This window comes from Eucyclogobius newberryi, unplaced genomic scaffold (genome assembly GCF_026437365.1).
Source record: "Eucyclogobius newberryi isolate DKJ021-1_F unplaced genomic scaffold, fEucNew1.0.hap1 SCAF_6, whole genome shotgun sequence".
Classification (NCBI taxonomy): Eukaryota; Metazoa; Chordata; class Actinopteri; order Gobiiformes; family Gobiidae; genus Eucyclogobius; species Eucyclogobius newberryi.
This window is the reverse complement of record NW_027316278.1, coordinates 16,612,036-16,632,306: the sequence shown is the minus strand read 5'-3', so window position 1 is coordinate 16,632,306 and position 20,271 is coordinate 16,612,036. Positions and strand designations below refer to the sequence as shown.

General features: G+C 40.0%; 1 protein-coding gene across 4 annotated transcripts in view; it reads right to left on the bottom strand.

The window, feature by feature from the left end:
• Nucleotides 1-20,271, bottom strand: part of LOC140347539 (tetratricopeptide repeat protein 28-like) — a 151,220-nt gene that overhangs the window by 39,331 nt on the left and 91,618 nt on the right. For all 4 annotated transcript variants that reach the window (XM_072434026.1, XM_072434028.1, XM_072434030.1 and 1 more), the window contains 3 exons: nucleotides 15,532-15,679; nucleotides 11,455-11,727; nucleotides 10,353-10,483 (listed from right to left, as the gene is read on the bottom strand). In XM_072434026.1, the coding sequence (XP_072290127.1) occupies nucleotides 10,353-10,483; nucleotides 11,455-11,727; nucleotides 15,532-15,679 (552 nt within the window). The remainder of the gene's footprint in view (nucleotides 1-10,352; nucleotides 10,484-11,454; nucleotides 11,728-15,531; nucleotides 15,680-20,271) is intronic.

Sequence of the window (20,271 nt, the reverse complement as noted above, 5' to 3'; positions counted from 1 at the left end):
GGAAACTCAGTGAATCATTTGGATGGTCAGAAGGCAGTAGGTAAGTGAGCATATAAACCGCTGCAAATACTTTAAATAACCTAGTTGTTTTTTTCACATTTTTAAGACAATACAAATCAAGTACAGCACGTTTAATGTGACATTGCAAAAATAAGATTGTGAACCTTACTAGAATTGTTGTTTTCTGTCAAATCAATACGCATACATTGTTTGTATATGTGGCTTTGAAGAAGCAGAGTACACACTTGAAACAAGCTACAACAAAACTCATCATCTGTGAGATTGTGACCACATGTGACAACAGTTATAAAACATTCTTCACGTGCATGTGAGCTGCTCAAGCTCAAACTGCACACATACAAAGACAACACTGAAAAGGTCCCTTTCGTCTGCACAGTGCTGATGAAAAGCTACCCACTGCGAACTTCAATCACGCTGGAAAATGAGTTGGAGACGTGCTGTAACCCCGGCAGTGTCATTAAGCTTGTCAGTCAGTTCCCCGAGGTGTGAGGGGGAAACTGCCACTGGCCTTATGCTGTGTGCAGTGTGCCCTCCACCAGGCCCTGAGGTACTAAGAGCTCCTACTGTCCTGGATCCACATTTGAGACCGGAATAATGACTTTATATTAATATGAAGTCCTGTTGGTACAGCTATAAACCCCAAATGCCATGCATATTTAAATGATGTTGGGGATGGTTGATGGCAAACACTATTATGAGAGAAATGATATCTAAATCCCGTCACTGTATGTTCCCACGCGTAAGAAAATGTGCCTTACAACAGACACACGGACAATGCATGAAGATAAGCCGGGTACGCTGCAGTATGATTGGCCTCTGTGGAGCTACTGCGCCTCTCATCATTAACTCTTCAGAGGATCACGCTGCTCTAATCACGCTAAGCCTCTCTGAATAGCGATGAAGTCCAAATCGTGCCTATGCACATACTCACCGATGCCCAGCTCCACAAACCTTCTAAATCAGAACAAGTGGAGAGCTTCAAATGGATTTATGGCAGAATATTGCACCAGAATGTACACAACATTTCTCATCTGTTTGAATAAAGTAATTTATGTTATACGGCTATATATCATTTTATTTATTAGTTTACGTAAAATCGATTTCATTATTTCACATCCACAAATTAGAGCAAATCTGTGAAATTGCAGACCTATAATTTGATGCTGTGAAATAACAAGCTATCTAATAATGCCTTAGAGCTGTTCCACCGTTACAAACCAATAAGTCATTGTTTTTTGAAGTCTCATGCCTCTATACTGCAAGTTAGTAACACAATTTCCTCACAGTAAAAAGCATGACCCAGTTTCTAAATTAGGTAAGACAAAAGAACTAACTATATGCACACCATCTTAACAACATTTCAGCTTGTGCAATGTTTCCATGGCTATTTCAATCTGCTGACAACACCAACTGTACTTCCCTCAATAATTACCGCATATTGTGCATTTAGCATTGTCTCTTACACTGTAGTTGAGGGAAGTTCCGTGGCTCGTGTAGCTTGGGCCGTCTGGTTGTTATTTAAAGACCTTACTTTTAGCACTGCAAGGTCAAGTATAAGCAGCACCCCTCGGCCCGCGTCTCTCTGTCCAAGATTGAGCACTTTCATTTCGTCCGCTTGTATTTTGTCTCTATTTTATGGCTTTCTGTGAGTGCTTTCCACAAAGACACATTCCACTCCTCAGATGGGGTTCACGTCCAAAAGTGAGAGGGGAAGGTCTGGATACTGTGCCACAGAACAAAAATGCTGACACTGCTGCTGTAAGCTTGGACAAAAGCCTGAGATGGGACCAGCGAGATACGAAGGGGAGAGAGAAAGAACAATTTAGTGTATAGGAGTTGTTAGTCGACTTGAGCTGAGCCAAACTGAAGAGCTATAATCCTCTTCGTTGGCCTTAAGTCAGGGACTCGAGAAGCAGAGCATTTCATCATTCTACAAAAATGCTGCTCCAATAACCCTGGTTTTCAGCCGCAGCTATATATAATGCAAACATCAAATAGTTACACGGTCCCCACCATGACCTTCCTCTTCTCAACAGGAGCTTTTGTAATTATTGTAATCCATGAACCATTTATAAAAACACCTGGCACAATCTGAAAACATAAGATACATATAGGAGTTTCAACTCTTTCATCTTTTAAATGTATGTTGAAATAAAGGGTGTAAATGTGTTTCCAAAACGGTTTCTTTAAACTGGATTTTGTGTGAATAATAGGTTGCATTTCTGCTCTATAATTTGACTGATTTAAGATGGAGGGGCCTGTGTAACTCTATGGAAGATTTATAGTTTTTGAAAGAACTATCTAAAATGATGATCCTTAAATGTTTAATTGTATCATTATTTGTTAGGGATTGGCTCCACAAACTTGATTTACTTCGAAGCCTTTCAAATGACAGCGATCATGTCTTTAGCGTTTAATAATTGCACCACTACTTTTGTTCATTTGGTGCCAGACAAAAACATTGAAATTGGTGCCAGTGTTTTCTTTCATGTGACCGAGTAATTACAGATATATTGATCATAAACCAGATCTGCAATCTGACAATTAAATCGCAAATTCCACCATAACATTCTGATCTGTCCTCCAACTCAAATTTAAACTCTAGGGATTCAAGAATATCATGATAAACTCAACCCATTCAATCATTATCTGACAGGAGAGGTGTGACTACAGTCCAGGGCATATACTCCAGGCCTAAATTGACTGCTATGTCGACAGTGGAAGTTACTAATTGGAGACAGTAACTCATCCAATAAATGAAAACAAGAAAAGGAATTTCACTTTAAGCGTTACTATTTCGACTCATGATAAATATGGGTGAAAAAGAGAAAGACTCCACTCTACTGGAACAAGATTTTTATATGCATCAAGTACAGCCTGCTAAACTTAAAAATGTTGAAAAAGTGCATCAAAGTCATGCAGGTCTGTCTCGGTGCTGATGCCAGCAGAATGAGTTTTTGTTGAGGACAGCTGTGGAGGGAGCAGCCTTGGCTTCGTAGCTTTCCCTTGTCACAACAATATCTTGTAACCGCGGAGCTGCTGACATGATTCATGAGCCAGAGCTCTTGATGTGGTGTTGGTGAACGGTGCAGATGAAGTCCCCTTTGTCCACTAATATAGGTTTCTGTGTCTTTGCAGGTTATTGTATCCAAGGCACCGTTTCACACCATGAGCTAGAAATAGGTTCACTCTCGAAAACCGCTCCCCAAACTATCTTTTACAAAAATGTTCTGCACAATTCTCCTTTCTGGTTCGTTCTACCAGCCCCCTTTCCCCAAGTACCTCTCATTCCCCTGCTCCTTCTCCTTCATTAAAATGGACTTCCTAAAGCCTCCATTCGTCTTGCTGACAGCCTCCGTATCGATCGGCTGGTGCAGTGGGATGCAGTTCCCTGGCTTTAAATGGCTCTCTGGCCGGAGGGATGAGGCCTGGACTGTGCTGAAGCGAGAGGGAGGTGAAGCAGACATGGTGTTGCCATTTCTTCATATGGGAGGTCTAACCAAAGTCTAGACTGAAGTGCATTTTTGGTCAGGTGCGAACAGAGCCTGCAATAAAGACTACAATGACTGGATTTTATAGACCAGGAAATCCTCAGCAGGCGCAACGATACATAATGTGACATAATGTGAATGAATGCATTTGCACAATGTTAAGCGTTTAGTTTTTTTTTACAAAAACTACACATTATTTCCATTTGAAAGCACCACTATGTAACTTTATAGCCCAAAAAATAAGAATAAAATACAGATTGTTTTATATTTTTCACATATAAAAACACTCTTACTGTGAGTGCATCTCCCAAACTCCACCAGCTTCCATTTCCATGGAAAAGTAGTTCAATACAAAACACTTTATTGTCCCCTTGGGGAAATATGTTGTTGACTCGTGCTGTGGTGCCTTTAGTTAAAAACCACACAATGCAATCATACAGTCACAGTTAAACACTATTGACAAGGCAATGCTTCAGTTCCTCGGCTGGTTTAGGAGCCCTGCAGCAAAAACATACTTTTGGTAGTGGTTCAGTCTGCATGGGGACCCTATAACGCCTCTTTGAGGGAAAAAGGTTAATTTAGCAATAATATTCCACCGAATGACATAAAACATCTATCTCCTCGGAGAATGTTAAGAAGTAGTTTGCTTTAGTTTATTTAGGCAATTTAAATCCTTCATTAAATACAATACCATTACATAATGTTAGAGGCCAGAAAGGCTGAAGCAATATCTTATGGGCCCATACAGTTTCAGCTTTCACACAAGGGACTTATTCATCATATTACAGATCTAATACATTGAAACTGACATTATACATTCATTTCCTTAATTGTAATTCTGTCATGATTTTTAATTGTCCGTGACTCTCCACACCATAGCGCACGCACACAACCCAGTGCAAAGGCCTTATTATGGATTGTGGTTCAAATGGTTTTAACTTTTAATGTTCATGGGATCATGCATGTGACGTGCCACCTTCCGAAATGTGCATACTATTATATATTGTTAAATATACAATAAAAATGATGTGTGACAATATAAATGACTATATTTTAACAAAGCTCATTTATCTGTGCAGGACATATTAAAATATCTAGTAAGAGTTCACTTATGAAAAGTCTTCTTTACGCTTGCTTGTTTTTTAGAAGGACTTTAAAATGATACGTACACACATACATTCGTGTGTCCCTGAGAAAGTGTATTCATGGTGAGCAGCAGAGCAACTTCTAACAAGTTTCTACTCCTACTATATTGCAAAATCCAGCTATACAAACTACATCAAATTGTACTACAATGACAACGTTGCACTGAATGTAATATATGCAAGTATTGTAATATTCATCATAATTATTGCCATAATTGTATTTTAATCTATTGCTATAATGAAAATGAACTTGTTTTTTTACTGGCTGACAAATGATTTATGGCTACATGCTGTTTTTTCTATTTGCGTTTCCTAAAAATGTATCATAAAATGGTATTACCAACTTTCATCAGAGGTTTAAAGCCATGGTATGGGTACTAGAACTGTCGGGTTCAAGACCTGCATCTGCTATGAATTTAACATCAAGAGCATGTGAGAACAGCTGATAATTGGCTTGATTTATCCAAGCATAAACTGAAGGGCACGTCTTCATCCCGTTTGCCGTGTGACGTAAAACTCCTCTGCCAAGATTGATGAGGGAAGGTTTATTTCACAATGATTAAAATCTTCATGAAGCTTGATGGTTCAGTGTTGGACTCTCCTCCCGCCGATAAATGTCTATTGGTTGTCATCTGTTATTACACTGAACATGACACTCCCTGTATTAAAACGTGACAGTGTCTGCTATGACCATGTCACAGTTTATTTGTTAGCCCATACATCCCTCCATATTGCCATCGATTGCTGCAGAGAAAGCGAGAGACAAGGTGTAATATTCCAGACTAATTACTCAACTTCCCACTAGTGAGCGGCTCCATCTTTGCAGTGCATTACAGGCCTAGATTAAGGTCTTGTTAGAGCAGTTAACAGCAAGGCCAGTGTATTGATGTTTTGATCAAATGTTAGAATCTGAACACTGCTAGGTAGCATCAAATTACTGCTCCAGTGACGGCAAATAATCATTTAACATTGGACTGCTCTTTGTTAAATGTCACTCTGATAGATAATGCTTGGCCCTGGGCTCTTGATCAAATGTATTGGTGAGCTATAGATAGATACAGAGCCGCTTTGATGCATGAGGGCGAATAGCGGATGTGGGGTTTGGGAGGGAGAAGAAATGGAGCATGGGCCACTGAGGAAGGCAAGGAAGAAGGAGGAGAGGAGAAAGGAGAGGAGGGAGGAGGCAGTAGAGTAGCAGTCGATATAACGGCAGTCATTCATCTCTCTGACAGACTTCCAAACGCTCCACTGGGGAAGACACAACGCTGTGTCCGTATTTGCATATACACGGACATGAAAACACTGGTCTAATTTTGGTATCTATCTATGGTCTTAAAAGTGCCAGGGTTGTTATGGGTGTTACTGTTATGGGTCAGTGAGAAGTGACACTGAGATTCAGAGCACACTCCATTACACACAACATATACAAGCATGAAGCGGCGACAGGCATCAGTAAGAGCCACATAAAAAAAACTGTATATACGTGCACACATCTGCTGAAGTGTAGATGAACAATCCAATAAGGAGAACACATCAATCTCAAGGGTGCTACAAACCACGGTTTACCAAGCTAGGACTTTGAATCAAATAAATATAAGTCACGAAAATGCACTTGGGTTTTCAACAGTAAAGTCTTTTTCCAGTGTCTCATGTTGCATAAATTTTGTTTGCGCAGGCCTGGTACAAAACCAAAGTAAACATGAAGGTAAATATGCTGAGGACCAAGTGGCTTTGCAGGACACTTTGCAAAGAATACACTGTAAATATGTTTCCGTATTGTCCACACACATAACACACACAAATAGGGCTCTCCCTTGTTCTGGTCACGGCCCATTGGCTGATGTCTGCCATCCATATCTCATGATTGGTGGTGGGCCGAGATGCTGTGGAGCGGTTCTAAACCGACGGGCCGAATCGAGCCTGTGTGTCATTAAGGCACAGCGGGCTGGACATGCTGTTAGGCTATAGCCCATCGCTTCAGCATGACGTGAGAGGAGGTGAAGACACAGCGATTTCTCTGTGCTCCTCCGAGTGTGGTCCCAAGATTCACACTGCATCTTCAGTGTAAACTGGAATTAAAGTACATTCATTCAGTCTAGGGCAAATTCATTTCTGATGGGTATTTAGAGCCTTCACCTCAATTTATGGGCTATTTCACACCGTATTTCAGCATAATGAAATGTCATAATGGCTTACAAATCTCATAACTGCTCCATTGCACAATAAGAACAGAAATGCAACATTTCTATTTGCACAATATTGTGCAGTACCAAGATAGTTTAAGTTTGTACTATTTGGTCACAATCTAGAAGTTCTAACACACTATCACAGTAACATTATAACAATTTGACTGGTTATGGATATTAACTTTGCTGTTTATGCAACTTACCATATTAAATCAAATAATCATACCCCAGATACACAGCATGTAATTCAAGGAATAGGTTTGATCGTAATAAAATAAATTGTGATTAAAAAGTTTCACCAATTATCCCCCAGCCCTCATTTATCAGCACAGTAGAGATCACTAAAGGAAAAAGAGCAGTGTGCCAAACTCCACCTCTGCCATCGTTTATTAGCAGGACAGAGTAACAGCAGCACCAGTACATGTCCCTACCCTAATGAGTCCTTAATAGCCTCTTTTCTTTTACTGGGTTGATGACAAGCACCGACAAAGCATACTCCTGACAGGAGGAACACCCAGAAAGCCCCTTTTCTCACCCCTGATTTAGAAGCTCATTTCTCATCCCTTTCCTTCATTATACAAACCAGGATCCAAATGCTGCAGCACGCTATAAACACCAATGATGAAATAGTCCCGAAATGATATGAAAGTAGGCGGTAAAGTTTCAGTGAGGTCTTTTCTGAGTTAAGAGGAAAATAGTTGAACTTCAGAATATGCAAAAAACAACATCACAAGCCCAACAAAGCAAATAGGCAAATAAACAGCAAATCTTATGTGATTTCCACTTCAGCGTAGGGTTGGGGGAGACGGCAGTAGAGACTCTTTTTTAACATCGCACAAGACATAATTACAGGCTATACCGCTGCCAGCCCGCCTCAGTTTCTCCTAAACACTCACACCCCAAATTAGGGGTTACCTCCTTCAAGTTCAACCTAGCATTTAAGCCCAAAACATCACATGCAAACAGAAGGATGGGAAGGAGCACTTTAGAAAGAGATAGTTTAACAGCTTTTGGAGCTCATTATAAAAAGGCCTTTGTTGGAAATAGCTACTGGCAGGGTTTTGAATCGAGTGTGAAAAACTGGAACAAAAACTAAAGTTGGAAAGGATACAGAAGACTCAAAGATAGAGGAGTGTGTTTGTGCGGTATCTGCTGAACATATGACAGCTGAAAGTCTGCTAAGGATATTTCCAAACGGCACGGAGTGAAAGAAAAACACTAACTTGACGCTAGCACATGACCTCACCGGATTGGACCGCAGCTAAAAGTTTCAGTGGTGGATGACAGAGCACCCACTCTGCAGGGCTTTTCCCAGCTCACTGCTCTTTCCCGTTAAGATATCCCTCTTTCCTTCACTTTAGTTGTGAATTTAGCTGTTGTTTTTTGAACGTCCTGTGGTTTAATGGGCAGCAGTCAAAGTGAAGCAGACGAGAAATCCAGTTTTTCAATCTTTTTCTGATAACACAACAACATTACCTCCTGATTTATTGTCAACACTCATCTGGGATCTGTTTTTTGTCTTTCTCAACTGCATTTTCCCACCCAGCAGCACTATGAACACAGCTAAAACATTATGGTTAGTCTCTGTAAAACGTTACACTATTTGATCTTGCCTGACCCACTCCTGAGAGTCTGGGTTCTTGTGTATCTAGCCCCATTTGACCTCAATTGTGTGATGTCAACTTAGCCAGATGTCCACAATTATTTGTGAGTTTCTGATAGCCATGATGTCAGAAACTACCAGGATAAGATCCAAGCTCCAGTAACGATAGCCAAAAGTGGCAATGTTGCAAACTGAAAAATGTTCCATTTACTCACACAAAACTGGAAGAGCTCCACACAACTTCACTTAAATATTGTAATCATAATCATCAGACAGAAAATTATGCATTTTTCAAATTTTTTTCCACAATAAAATGTAATTATGTACAGTATATGACGCACCAGATTGGGTCAACTACAGTATGTTCCTATGTCTCTCAGGATTACCGCCAGTTTGTCTGTTTAAACCTGCTTCCTCTCTAGACTTTATGCACAGTGGAAATCCAGTCAGAAGCCACATCCTGTCCCCGGCCTCTAGGAAGTGACCTCAGCTTCAGAAAGGCCAGATAAAGAGTCCACATCAGAAAGAAAAACAGCGGGCCATGGTAATGAGCTCTCCGCCAGGCTCCGACATGTTCTGAGGCCGACCAGGTGGTGTGACACACATATGACTCTGATTAGGGGCCAGAAGAGGAGCAAAGAAGCCTGGGGGCAGCAGAAAGGACTTTCAACAGCCAATCAGCACCATCAGCAATGATACAGTGACCTCCACAGGGGCCCTAAGACAATCTGGGTGAACAAGGGGTCAATCATTTATTTATGTGTCAACAACAGCACATCTGCAGCATGAGGCTTTACCACTACTGTGAGCACTTCTACAAACGGCATTTGTGAGTGAGGAACACGTGTCGTTTGTAGCGCTGACAGTACAGACACTGTTAACCTAAAACGCAGGGAACAAAACGTGTCAAAGGGTCCTTCTGCCTTATTCCTCAGCAGTGTAATACGTTTGACTGGACTGTTTAAATGTCCCTCGATATCAGAGAATACAAACAAGCAGCCTTGGCAGCCTGGCGCGGAGGATAAGGAAAGAAGAGGAAACGCAAGCCATTCTTCTCAGCAACTGTGACGGGAATTGTGTTGGAACAAGCACCTGTCGGGCACAACAATGACCACAGAGGTCATCCAGAACAAGAGAGAGCAAGAAATGGAAAACACTGTGTGACGGAGGAATTGGACGCACAGTAAACACAGACAGAACTTTTTTAATGCGTTTTGTTTATAGTCATTACTTACAGTGACAGTTAAACTAATGGTTCAAGGCCAGCATGGTGACTTTGGGCCTTAGGCAGGTAAACAAACATACCAACATGTCGAGGTGGGAAATGTATGAAAATTTAGATAATAGCATGAATGTTGTTTTGAAGAAAGAAAAATGTATACCGGTAATCAAGTATTGTTTATAGTAAAAATGCTACAAAAAGAGCTGATTTAAAAAGGTGATGTCGTAAACTTTAAAAACGGGTAAAATGTGATATTTCTCATATACATTTTACAGACATTTCATATTTGTAAACCTCAACTAATAAAGTTTAAGACGTGCAACACATTTCTGTTGACATAATATTGTTTGACTCTCATTCTTGGGATACTCTAAAAACATACAAACATTTATTTTTGTCAGTATTTCCCAGCCCTACACAACTGCATTCACTTAACTGTGATCATGTTTACTACACAAACCGCACATTATATTGTACTACTTGAGAAAACAGCTGCAGCCTCGGGTCTTTCAGACTCCTCCTTCATTGACCCCATAAACACACAGGACAGTACAGCCCTAGAGTTAGATAAAAGAGCTAGAAAAACTGTATAACCTTAGTTTATTGTGCTCTGCGTTGACAGTTAGGCAGCTCTCTGCCTTTCACAGATGTGGTCTGAACGCCCACCACATGCGCGCCGCTTACCTCTCTGTCCTTGAGCTTCATGGCCAGGACCAGCTGGTTGCGGTGGTTGGTAAGTGCTTCTCTGTAGTTTCCCTTGGAGAAGAATGCCGACCCCAGATTTCCGTGAGCGCGGCATTCCCCTGTTTGGTCACCTGGAAATCAAAACCAACTAGTTATCACTAGAACTAGTGTTCTCAAAATAGATTTACACACAAGTATGATTTTATGTTTCCCATAATTTGAGTAGCTACTGCTAACTGCACCGTAAACCTCAGATGCCACTATAACCTTAAATGGTAAAGTGTCTGTTATAAGTTCTCCACAGCAGAGCAGCTTTCCTGACAGCTGCTCGTGTTGATCTCAATGCTCCGGAGGGTGAGATACAGAGGAAAGCCTTATTATTTCTGGCTGACAGAGAGGCCCCACAGACAAGGCCAAAGTAACGCTCGACTCTTTGAGCTTCACCTGAGAACTACTGCCCCTTCTCTCCAGCTGCAGGAGCCAGTCGAGCCAGTCATGTGTCAAACTGTGCGAGGCAAGTGGAGCGCTCAGCTACACTCTTATAATAAGATTTACAATAATAATACATTTTATTTATCAGGCACCTTTCGGAGCACTCAAAGTCCCCTTATAACACCTATAATAACAAGTTATCTATGTAATATTTTTACTTGTCACTGAGAGTATAGTATCTCTCAAAATGATCTCTTTCTATCAAACTAGTCACGTCTTTATAGACTGTATTGTTCGTTTGCAAAATATAGTGAATAATAATTACCAACTGATGCCAAAAATAAAAATGAGGAGATTAGCTATGGGAGTTTAATCAAAAAGTTAATAAAATTAATTCAAAAACTCATTAATAATTTAGTTCTGAGTACCAAAATATGCTCCATTTATCAACTTGTATTATAATGCACTCCACTCCAATGCACTGGCTAAACACTTTACCTATAATTAATTGATTTGGTATGATATTATTATTTTTATTTATTTATTATTATTTGGTATATATCAAAAATGTGTTCAAATCTATTTAATTTCAGACTTGACAATACTCAGAATTCCCTTTTATAGCTCATCATTGAGACTGTACGACACACGTCTGTCTGTGTCCTGTCACCTAAAGTCTTGGCCACTTCCAGGTCTTGCTGCATGTAGCCGGTGCTCTTCTCGGTGTTGCCCAGGGACCAGTGGGCACTGCTGAGGGCGGAGAAGACCGACCCCCGGAGTTTCAGACTGCACGTGCCAATCTTCAGAGCGGCTTCCAGCACCACAACCGAGGCAGTGTGGTGGCCCGCTGTCAGCAGTTCCTGGCCGATCACTGACACCACCACAAAGGGGCTCTTGTCCAGCTTCATCTTTTGCAGCTGCTGATAGGTGGGCTCCAGAGACTCTGCAGGAAAAGGACAAAAAATATGCAGATCAGAGACAAGCCACAGGAGCTTGAGCACACAACACCTACAGCGCTTCATTGTAAGGGCTCATGTTTACTAAGCCAAACTTCAGCTGTTCTCTCTAATGGCTGTTGTGTCTGTCTGGATAAGTATAGCTTTAGCCCTCCTGAGTGACACGTCTCACTGACATTTTGACAATAGTTCAACATATGAGCCATTTTCCTATTCTTTCCTTTCAGACTGGAGAAATCTCAAGCAATTTCAAAATGTCGCAAATTGAAGTTAACACCTTTGTTGTCATTTATAACCCGCTAAGATGAGAGTCAAAGTACTTCCGAGCATTTATCCCACAGTGTGAAGTTTGTATTTATAACAGGGAAGAATGCCTATCTCTTATCACCTTTCCTTTCTGAGGTTTTTTTATGGCAAATCATCTGGTTCCTCCTTGTGTGAGGTCATTTGCATAAGCATATAGCATGGGCGTGTGGCATGTTGGAAGCCCTTCATGACACAACTGTCTTTATTATGGGTTTGGAAATAGCAGAAAAGTGCCCTGACGATAAGCCTCTCCGGCTCCGATAACAACAGGCACAGAACAATACGGCGGACAAGATAACCTGTAAAAAAAAATTCTATGACAGAAATCCATGGTTGTTTGGATGTAAATAATACCTCACTTTAATAATCCATATAAATAATATTTGACCTATACCTCCCATACCACTGTTTTGCTGTTTGCTCTGAGATCAAATATATATGTATTTAATTCACGTTTATTACACATTTTATTTAGCATGTACTTATTTTATCTTATTTTAGCATAGCCTATACTTTTTACAATTATTATTATTATTATACTACAATGTTTTATGTTGCAACTAAACACCAAAGCAACTTTTAATTTATGAAATTCACTGACAATGGAAATAAAACAGATTCTGATGAGGTTTATGAGTCCTTAAATTACTGTATGGTTTTATTGTCCATGCACATGCTTTTAATTGGTCGACATTATTTAACTGGGGATTAAGCATAGTATGAAGCACAGACTAGAAATATGTACAGGAATGAGAACACCTTTTAATACAGAATAGCTCTACAAACTAGTAGTATACGCACATGTTCAGCCATGGGGGCAAAAGGATTATTGTAGCCTACACACACAATCTAGGCACGCTCCACAGTTCTTAAACACACAGATATTTTTAATTCACTTAAGCCGCACAAACCTAAGCACTTACGTGTCACAATAAAGAATGCTCCCCGCTGAAGTACTCGGAAGCGTAACTGATGATACTCTTTCAAGAGCATCGCTTCTCTTGCAGCATTTGGCGGCGTGCCAGGCTCGCAGACAGTGCCTGCATATAATAACCATTCATGGCTTGTAATTGCCTTCAGAGTGACACCACGAGCTGTGTCATAAATCAAACGCACCTCTTTTTAAAGGTGTCGAGGCTGGAGCATTCACAAACAGGTTATGACAACATTTGGGAGCGTCATATCCACAGACATACAGCTATTACTGCAGAGGAGATTAGAGCTGCTAAAAGCCCTGACTGAAACATGTTGTTCATATTTTGTCAAATTACAGATATCTACCACGTCACATATGCATAATGTAAGATCAACATTTGAACTTACCTTGACAGTAATTTTAATTAACTTTGCAAAAACAAAAAAATACGGAAGAATAACCTTTTTATTGCTTATGATGAGGGTCAATCAACTCCACAATGAACCCATGTCCTCTATGGTACAACTGAGTAGAGTCTTAAGTGAGGAAACCTTTTGCTGCCATCTCTTAATTAACAGCTAATTGGCCTTTACATGTCTCTAAGAGCTGAATGAACGACATAACTAACACAATGAATGAATATTACCCATGTGACTGCATACAGAGTCTAGGACAATATAGTCTAATTTCCCACTGCTCTCAAATCCACAGATAATCATTAAATTGTGAAATTATTAAACTGAAATCCTTCACACAATGACAAAAAATGAGAGCTAATGCAGAGTGAGTCACAGAAGATGTAACAGCTGTTTGGCACACAAATTATAAGAAGTGCTATGAGTGCTTGGGTTAATTTGTACATGATTTGAAAATAATACAGTAAGCAAAATACAAACAAATGTTCTTGAAACTGTACCGTCTTCACTTTCCTGAAGCCACAAAGGAAAATCAACTCCTAACTTACAATGGGGGATTGGGAAAGGAGCTGACTACAAATTCATTAAATCAAACCTTTTCAAAGGACTGAGACATGCCTAAATTATTAAACACCTAACTTTTCTTTTCTAACAATTTGGTCACAATTACAGAATTCAAGGACAAAATATGATGCATTGTTTGTATTGTTTAAACGTGCTCTTGAGTAACTTTACCTTTTGGATTATCTACCGGCTGCAGAGTTAGAATAAAAAATGCTAGCTTTACCCCGACAGAGTAAAGTTGTAATGATGGTGATTTGACTATAGTGAATGAAGCTAAATACAACTCCAGGTATGTTTTGATGAGGGAACGATGTTATATATATATATGGTTAAAAGCTTTCAGGTCAACATGCCGAATTGGATTAGGTCAGTTGGAAATCATATCGTCAAACAGAGGAAATGGGAGAGTGCTGAGGTTTTGCTGTTGAACACAGTAGATTTGCTGAAAAGCTAAAGCCGCCTGCCTGGTAAGATTGTATACTCGCGTAGTACTTGTACCATCCTGGTATCTTTGAGTGTAAGAGAGCCGTTGGTGGAGTAACACTGATTATCCTCCCTGTTTGCCGGCGTAACATTGATTACCGTCCCAAGTGCCAGGAGCCCTTCTGAGAGGATCATTGCTCTAAATCCTTTGACCTAGCTACCTCTCCTCAACACACCTTGGATTAGGGCCTTCCCTGCATTCCTGGCACCAAGTGAAATGGGGTAAACAATTAGGAGATTAAATGGCTTGGATTTACACGATGGTCTTCCCCTACAGCGAGGAACCATTCTGGTCTAAATATCCCAGTTTTGGGATTAGACCAAATCTTTTTTTCTTGTAGTTCCAGTTAGGCTTATGTCGGCAATACTTCTCACATGGGCTCCTCATCCGCTTGGCAGTATTTTGTGTAAGGCGTTTTTAATGTTTAATGCCTTACTGCAACTGGTATTATGCAATATAAGCACAGCTATAATGGAAAGGAAAACTGTGGAAATTGCCAATAGATTTTGTATTTCATTAAATCTTCACTCGTAAGTAAACGCTGTAGTCATAATAATAACAATTTCATGAGTAATAATTGCTTGTATATATTAGTGGGACACGGGACATACACAATATCATTGAAAGCGGATTTTTAAAGCTGTTTTTTATCTCCTTGCCTCATTTTCTTGGCATTCTACATTCTAGAATTGAGTTTGTAATTTAGATCCAATTACACAGAGTTTTGGAAACAAAGTGCTGCTCAGGGGCAGACAATGGCATTAGTGTCGGATGCTCATTTAGATAAGCCGTATCGGCGTGTGCCATCAGCTCCACTGACAGTGAGATATGGTGAGGCTTTGGGAACCCGGCCTCCAGGTCTAAAACGAAGCACTTGACACCAGGAGTCAGCGTCACCGAAAGAAGGACAGATAGAAAGAATGAGCATCCAAAAGTGACAGATAAAGTCACCCTGTCCTGCTTATTGACAGACAGTGTGCGGATTACCTCAGAGACTGGCTTTTAGGAGGCTGTAGAACAAAACATGTGGACACTGAGAAGACAGGCGTGCAGTGACAACCAGCCGTCACCACGCGCTCACACGTCCATCTCCCTAATGCTTTACCTCGTAGTGGTGACTTCATGGCGGCTTCCACCATGCCCACCAGCAGCTGCAGGCTCTTGGGATCCTGAGCCAGTCCGGAGGCAAACGCAGCCAGGGCGTCGGCATGGCGACCAAGGTACTGAAGGGCAACACCCTGTCGGAAGTATGCCTATGGAGAGAGAGAGAGAGCACAGTCAGTACAACAGCTGCAAAAGAACATTTACTCAATCAATATGTTGTTTTGGCATTTGCATTGCAGGACAAAAGTTACTTAAAGTGCACACGACAGGTTGGACTAGACTTTTCACTAAAGCGTAGTGAACATGATTACCTCGAAGATTTTACTAATACTATTTTCCCCCAGTTCTTTCCCCAGTCGGTTAAGTTCATAAGATTACTTCCTGGTTGGACGTAATTCCACTGTTACCTAGCAAACACACTGTAAACAAGTGCCAACATATATTAAAAATAAATAAAAAAGACTGTAGTTATCGTGTGACAAATGATGTACGTCAATGTCAAAGTTTATTTCTATAGCACACTTTAAAATCTGTACAGACAAGTTCAATGTGTCTGGTGCATAATAACACCATACAAATGTGTAATTTGCATGTAAATTGTCTCTCAATAGAAGGATTCTGTTTTTGAACTCATTTTCAGCATTCATGTTGTATTTTCTTCTTCATCAACTACAACTTGACTGATGTAAAACTAGGATTAATATTTACCAAAGTTGCTATCCCACCAAACAAGCATTTAATAATCATAAAAACATGAGACGCACTTAAACCATTAATTACCGTCTTAATTTATTGTCTGTTTGTTTTTTTACATTTTGAGACTGATTATTAAACTGATATGGACTTGATTGAACCATGTGCAGGCTAAACGTCTAAACACAATATAACGTTGTGTTACCAACAGTGGGAAGTAAAATAGACATTATTATCAACATAGTAGCTGTATACGAACACATTAGCAGACACACTTTCACACACTTTGCATTTGATCCACTCAAGCACTTTTCTGAAAATGTGCTGCTTTCTCATAGTCGAGTGATCGTCTGGTGTATTGTACTTGTTAATTGGATTATAAGTTAACATAAATGCATGCAACACTCCAGCTGCTATAGTGCTATGTTCAGCGTTTTGGGTAAATTTGGTGTGAATGCATTGCTCACAACTACAGCGCAGGGAGTTTTTGTTCTTATTTGCTGAGTGTGAGAAATAAAGTAAAGCGCAAAAGGACAGCATAGGAGAGTTATTCACAGAAAAGGCAGTCTGTATCGCCGTGCTGGTTGCTGCATTGTTTCTGACAGAACTGAAGGAAAAGTAACCCACTTGGACGGCGCCTCTGTGCATCCACTTCATGTTCATGACACGATAAGCACTTGAACTTGCATAAAAAGCATTTGTCAGCCAGTCCTTTAATCTATGCTCTGAAAAAAAAAACATATTGTATGGTCTAATAACTCAAAACAAATGTGGAAGATGACTGCTGTTTTGTGAATGTCTCAAATGTTTGGAGCACCATCGTCTAAAGCAGACAGTGTCTCAGAGAGCCAAGGACTTCATCAAGAGTGCAATTCCTCAACATGTTATCTTGGACGAAACAGAGAGGAGTTTCATTTTCCAAGTTTGTGACTTAGAGAGTGTCTCAGACTGAATCAGACACTAATCCTGGAGAGTTGCTGAGCCTGACTCCAGTCCAGTTTGACGACAACCACAACAAAATAGATGGAACAAGATTCAGTTCATTATTCGCCAATCTGAGCCACTAATTCCCCTCCAGATTTGGCAAATGGATTCTTTTGGACCAGATCTCACACCCTAGGCAACTGAAGTCAATGCGTTCATGATGAAAAATAGAACACAAAACACAATCTTCCTTTACTCGTTTTCTTTTCCGTCTAATATGAATCAAGACAAAATGGCATCATGACCACTGAAGAATTAAGCAACACATCATTCGTCATGGTTGCGGAAGCACACTCAAAATGTATTTAACTCTGGGGGAATTGGAAAATGATAGAATTTGATTTTAAGTAACAAAATATTGTGATGTTTTACCACTGGGACAAAGCATCTACAAACATATAACACTCAGCTGTTTGTTTGGGTTCACTTTGGCAGTGTATCCTCAACAGGACAGGACCGGCTGTTGGGAACCCTCGACACAATAATACACATATTTAACTGCGAAGTACCGTACTGCTGAAGAAAATATACCGGTAAACGATAATAATATAGAAACTAATTTATATGCCATGACACAATAACCCTTAAATTGTATTCTCCTTAAAAAATATTCTAAATGTACAATATCAATAAAAAAACATAATTTGCACTAAATAAATAGTGGTTAGTTTGTATTTTCAGTCATGGAAGACATTTTTTCAATCTTCTACAGCTCAAATCTTATTGTGGTACAGAAAAAATATCAAGAAGAAGTACCCACAATAAATATTAAACACCACAAAGTATGTTACATCCATCATTTACTGAACAATAACTCAATATAGTATTTATTGTGACAGGCCTACGAGTACCTCCAAACTCAGGTACTAAGCAAAAAGATCTGTTCTTTAAAGTAGTATATTGTCAATTATTACCATTATATTTTGTTGTTTTAATAATATTCTTTAAACCTCTGAAGGTGGATGTCATAATGTTACGTCTGATTCATATACATTTAAGTTTGAAGAATTTGGGGGGCCACAGTCTATGGAGTTAGCAGTCACTTGCGGTCTCAGTGACACCAGGGCTAATTTGCTATTAGCATCTAAGCGGCCTTTTCATTAGTCTGCCCAAGCTTGTCTGCTGGAGCCGCTCTGAAGTGGGAAAGGCAAAGGGGATTAAGGAAAATGAGACATGACATCAAATTTATAGAGAGCAGTAATTAATTTAGCTTGAGTCCGAGCCCCGCTGACTACCAATGTCCTCCTCTAGACCCCTCACATTTTTACTCCTTGTATCACAATGCCACCAAAAAGCAGCAAGACAGAGATCAGATTCAAAGCATTAACCTTTGTTCTAACACTCTTATTATATGACACCGGCCAATGTATTCGCTCAATATTAATTGCATCTAGAAGCGCCGGACACACTGGCCTGAGTTGAGAGGCACACAAACGTTTTGCCCAGGGGAACAAAAGACATTTAAAAGCACTTCTCCCTTTGATTAGATTTAGCTTTCAATATGACGGTGCCCAGAGATCTTGGCCATTCTCTTAAGCAATACTCCCTGCCTGAGCAATCCTGAGAGAAGAGCATGAGAAAATAAAAGGGAATATAATAGAGGAGCTTCAAACGAAAATTGGCATATACTTTAATCTTTTTTTATTTCACCATGGCCTGGCCTACATGCCTCTGAAGGAATAGACTCTTCGGAGAGAGTGCATTAAAATATTGCAAACACAAGCATGGGAATAAATGCATAGAGGAGAGCGCCATGGTAAAAATGACAGAATCAATGTGGCGTACGGTATTATAGGATTTTTTTTCAACCATTAATCTTGAACTGCCTTCCAAACACGCCATGTCGTCTGCACAATGACACACGGAGGCAATGTAACCTCAGCCGCGCCATAATCCAACGCGTCGATTCATGCAGCGGTGCCAATAAAACACAGGGCTCATCTTACATTTGCATCACTGAAGCTGCATACTAATTCAGCCGCGCCGTACTGACAGCGATGGTGATGACATTGATGCTGATGAGGGGATCAGGACTAAGTGAAAGTGAAAGACGCACGTAGAAGAGTTAAGAATACAGCCGGCAAAATATAGCGACACCTATACACAGGCTGCCGTAGTTAATGGGATTTTTCAGTCAAAGCTTTTGTTTTTTAGAGTCACTGCAAAGCTGAAGTGTTTGACTCTATGCCAAATGCAAAATAAAAGAGGGCAAGCAGTATCCATGGGTTTCAGAGTGATGAAAATCAAGCAATATTGGCATTGTCAAAATTAAATATTAGATCTTTTGAAAGGGCAAAAGTCCTCAAGATATCACCTATAAACAGGAAGCTGAAAGCCATGAATAACCTGAAGAACACCCCCCCCCCCCCCCTTTAAGCTCTGAGTGGCTCTGAATTGCACCTCAAGGATTTCATCAATAAAGGTCTGTGTTTATTTTATATCCTTATATTAACTACTAGCTATTCTGAAGTCCTGCGTCTTTAGCTCCGAGGGCAGTGATGTGTTGATCTCACACAAGACTGGATTATGTGGGCAGGTTTGTCCGTCTAATGCCTGGGTAAATGTGTGTGTGAAGGGAAAATAAGAGGTTAGCGCACATATCTGCTTTGTGCTTTCTTGTTTTTAAATATGTGTTTGATGTAGATTTGAATATTCATGTTTCTTATGCTTAGGAGAAAGGAAAAGCAGCAAAAAAGTCACTCAATACAACAAGACACCATTGTATAAACCAGTTATTATTAAAGTCTACATAGAGACGATTAAAATTATAGGTAATATTTACTAAATACAATACACGTACATGTCACCTGACAACACGAGCAGCCAAAATAACTGCAGGATTTTACTGACTATAATTCACACCTTTTTTGTCATAGTTTTTGCCCGGGTGCGACTTATACTTATATTTATACTGATATACTTATACTCCAGTACAACTTATATATGTTTTTTTTGGCTGGTGCGACTTATACTCCGGTATATATTTATTGTGATTTGTGACCTTTAAAAAGACAAACATAGATTGACAGCTGTGCGGAAGACAGAAAGGTGAATGTGTCTTTAC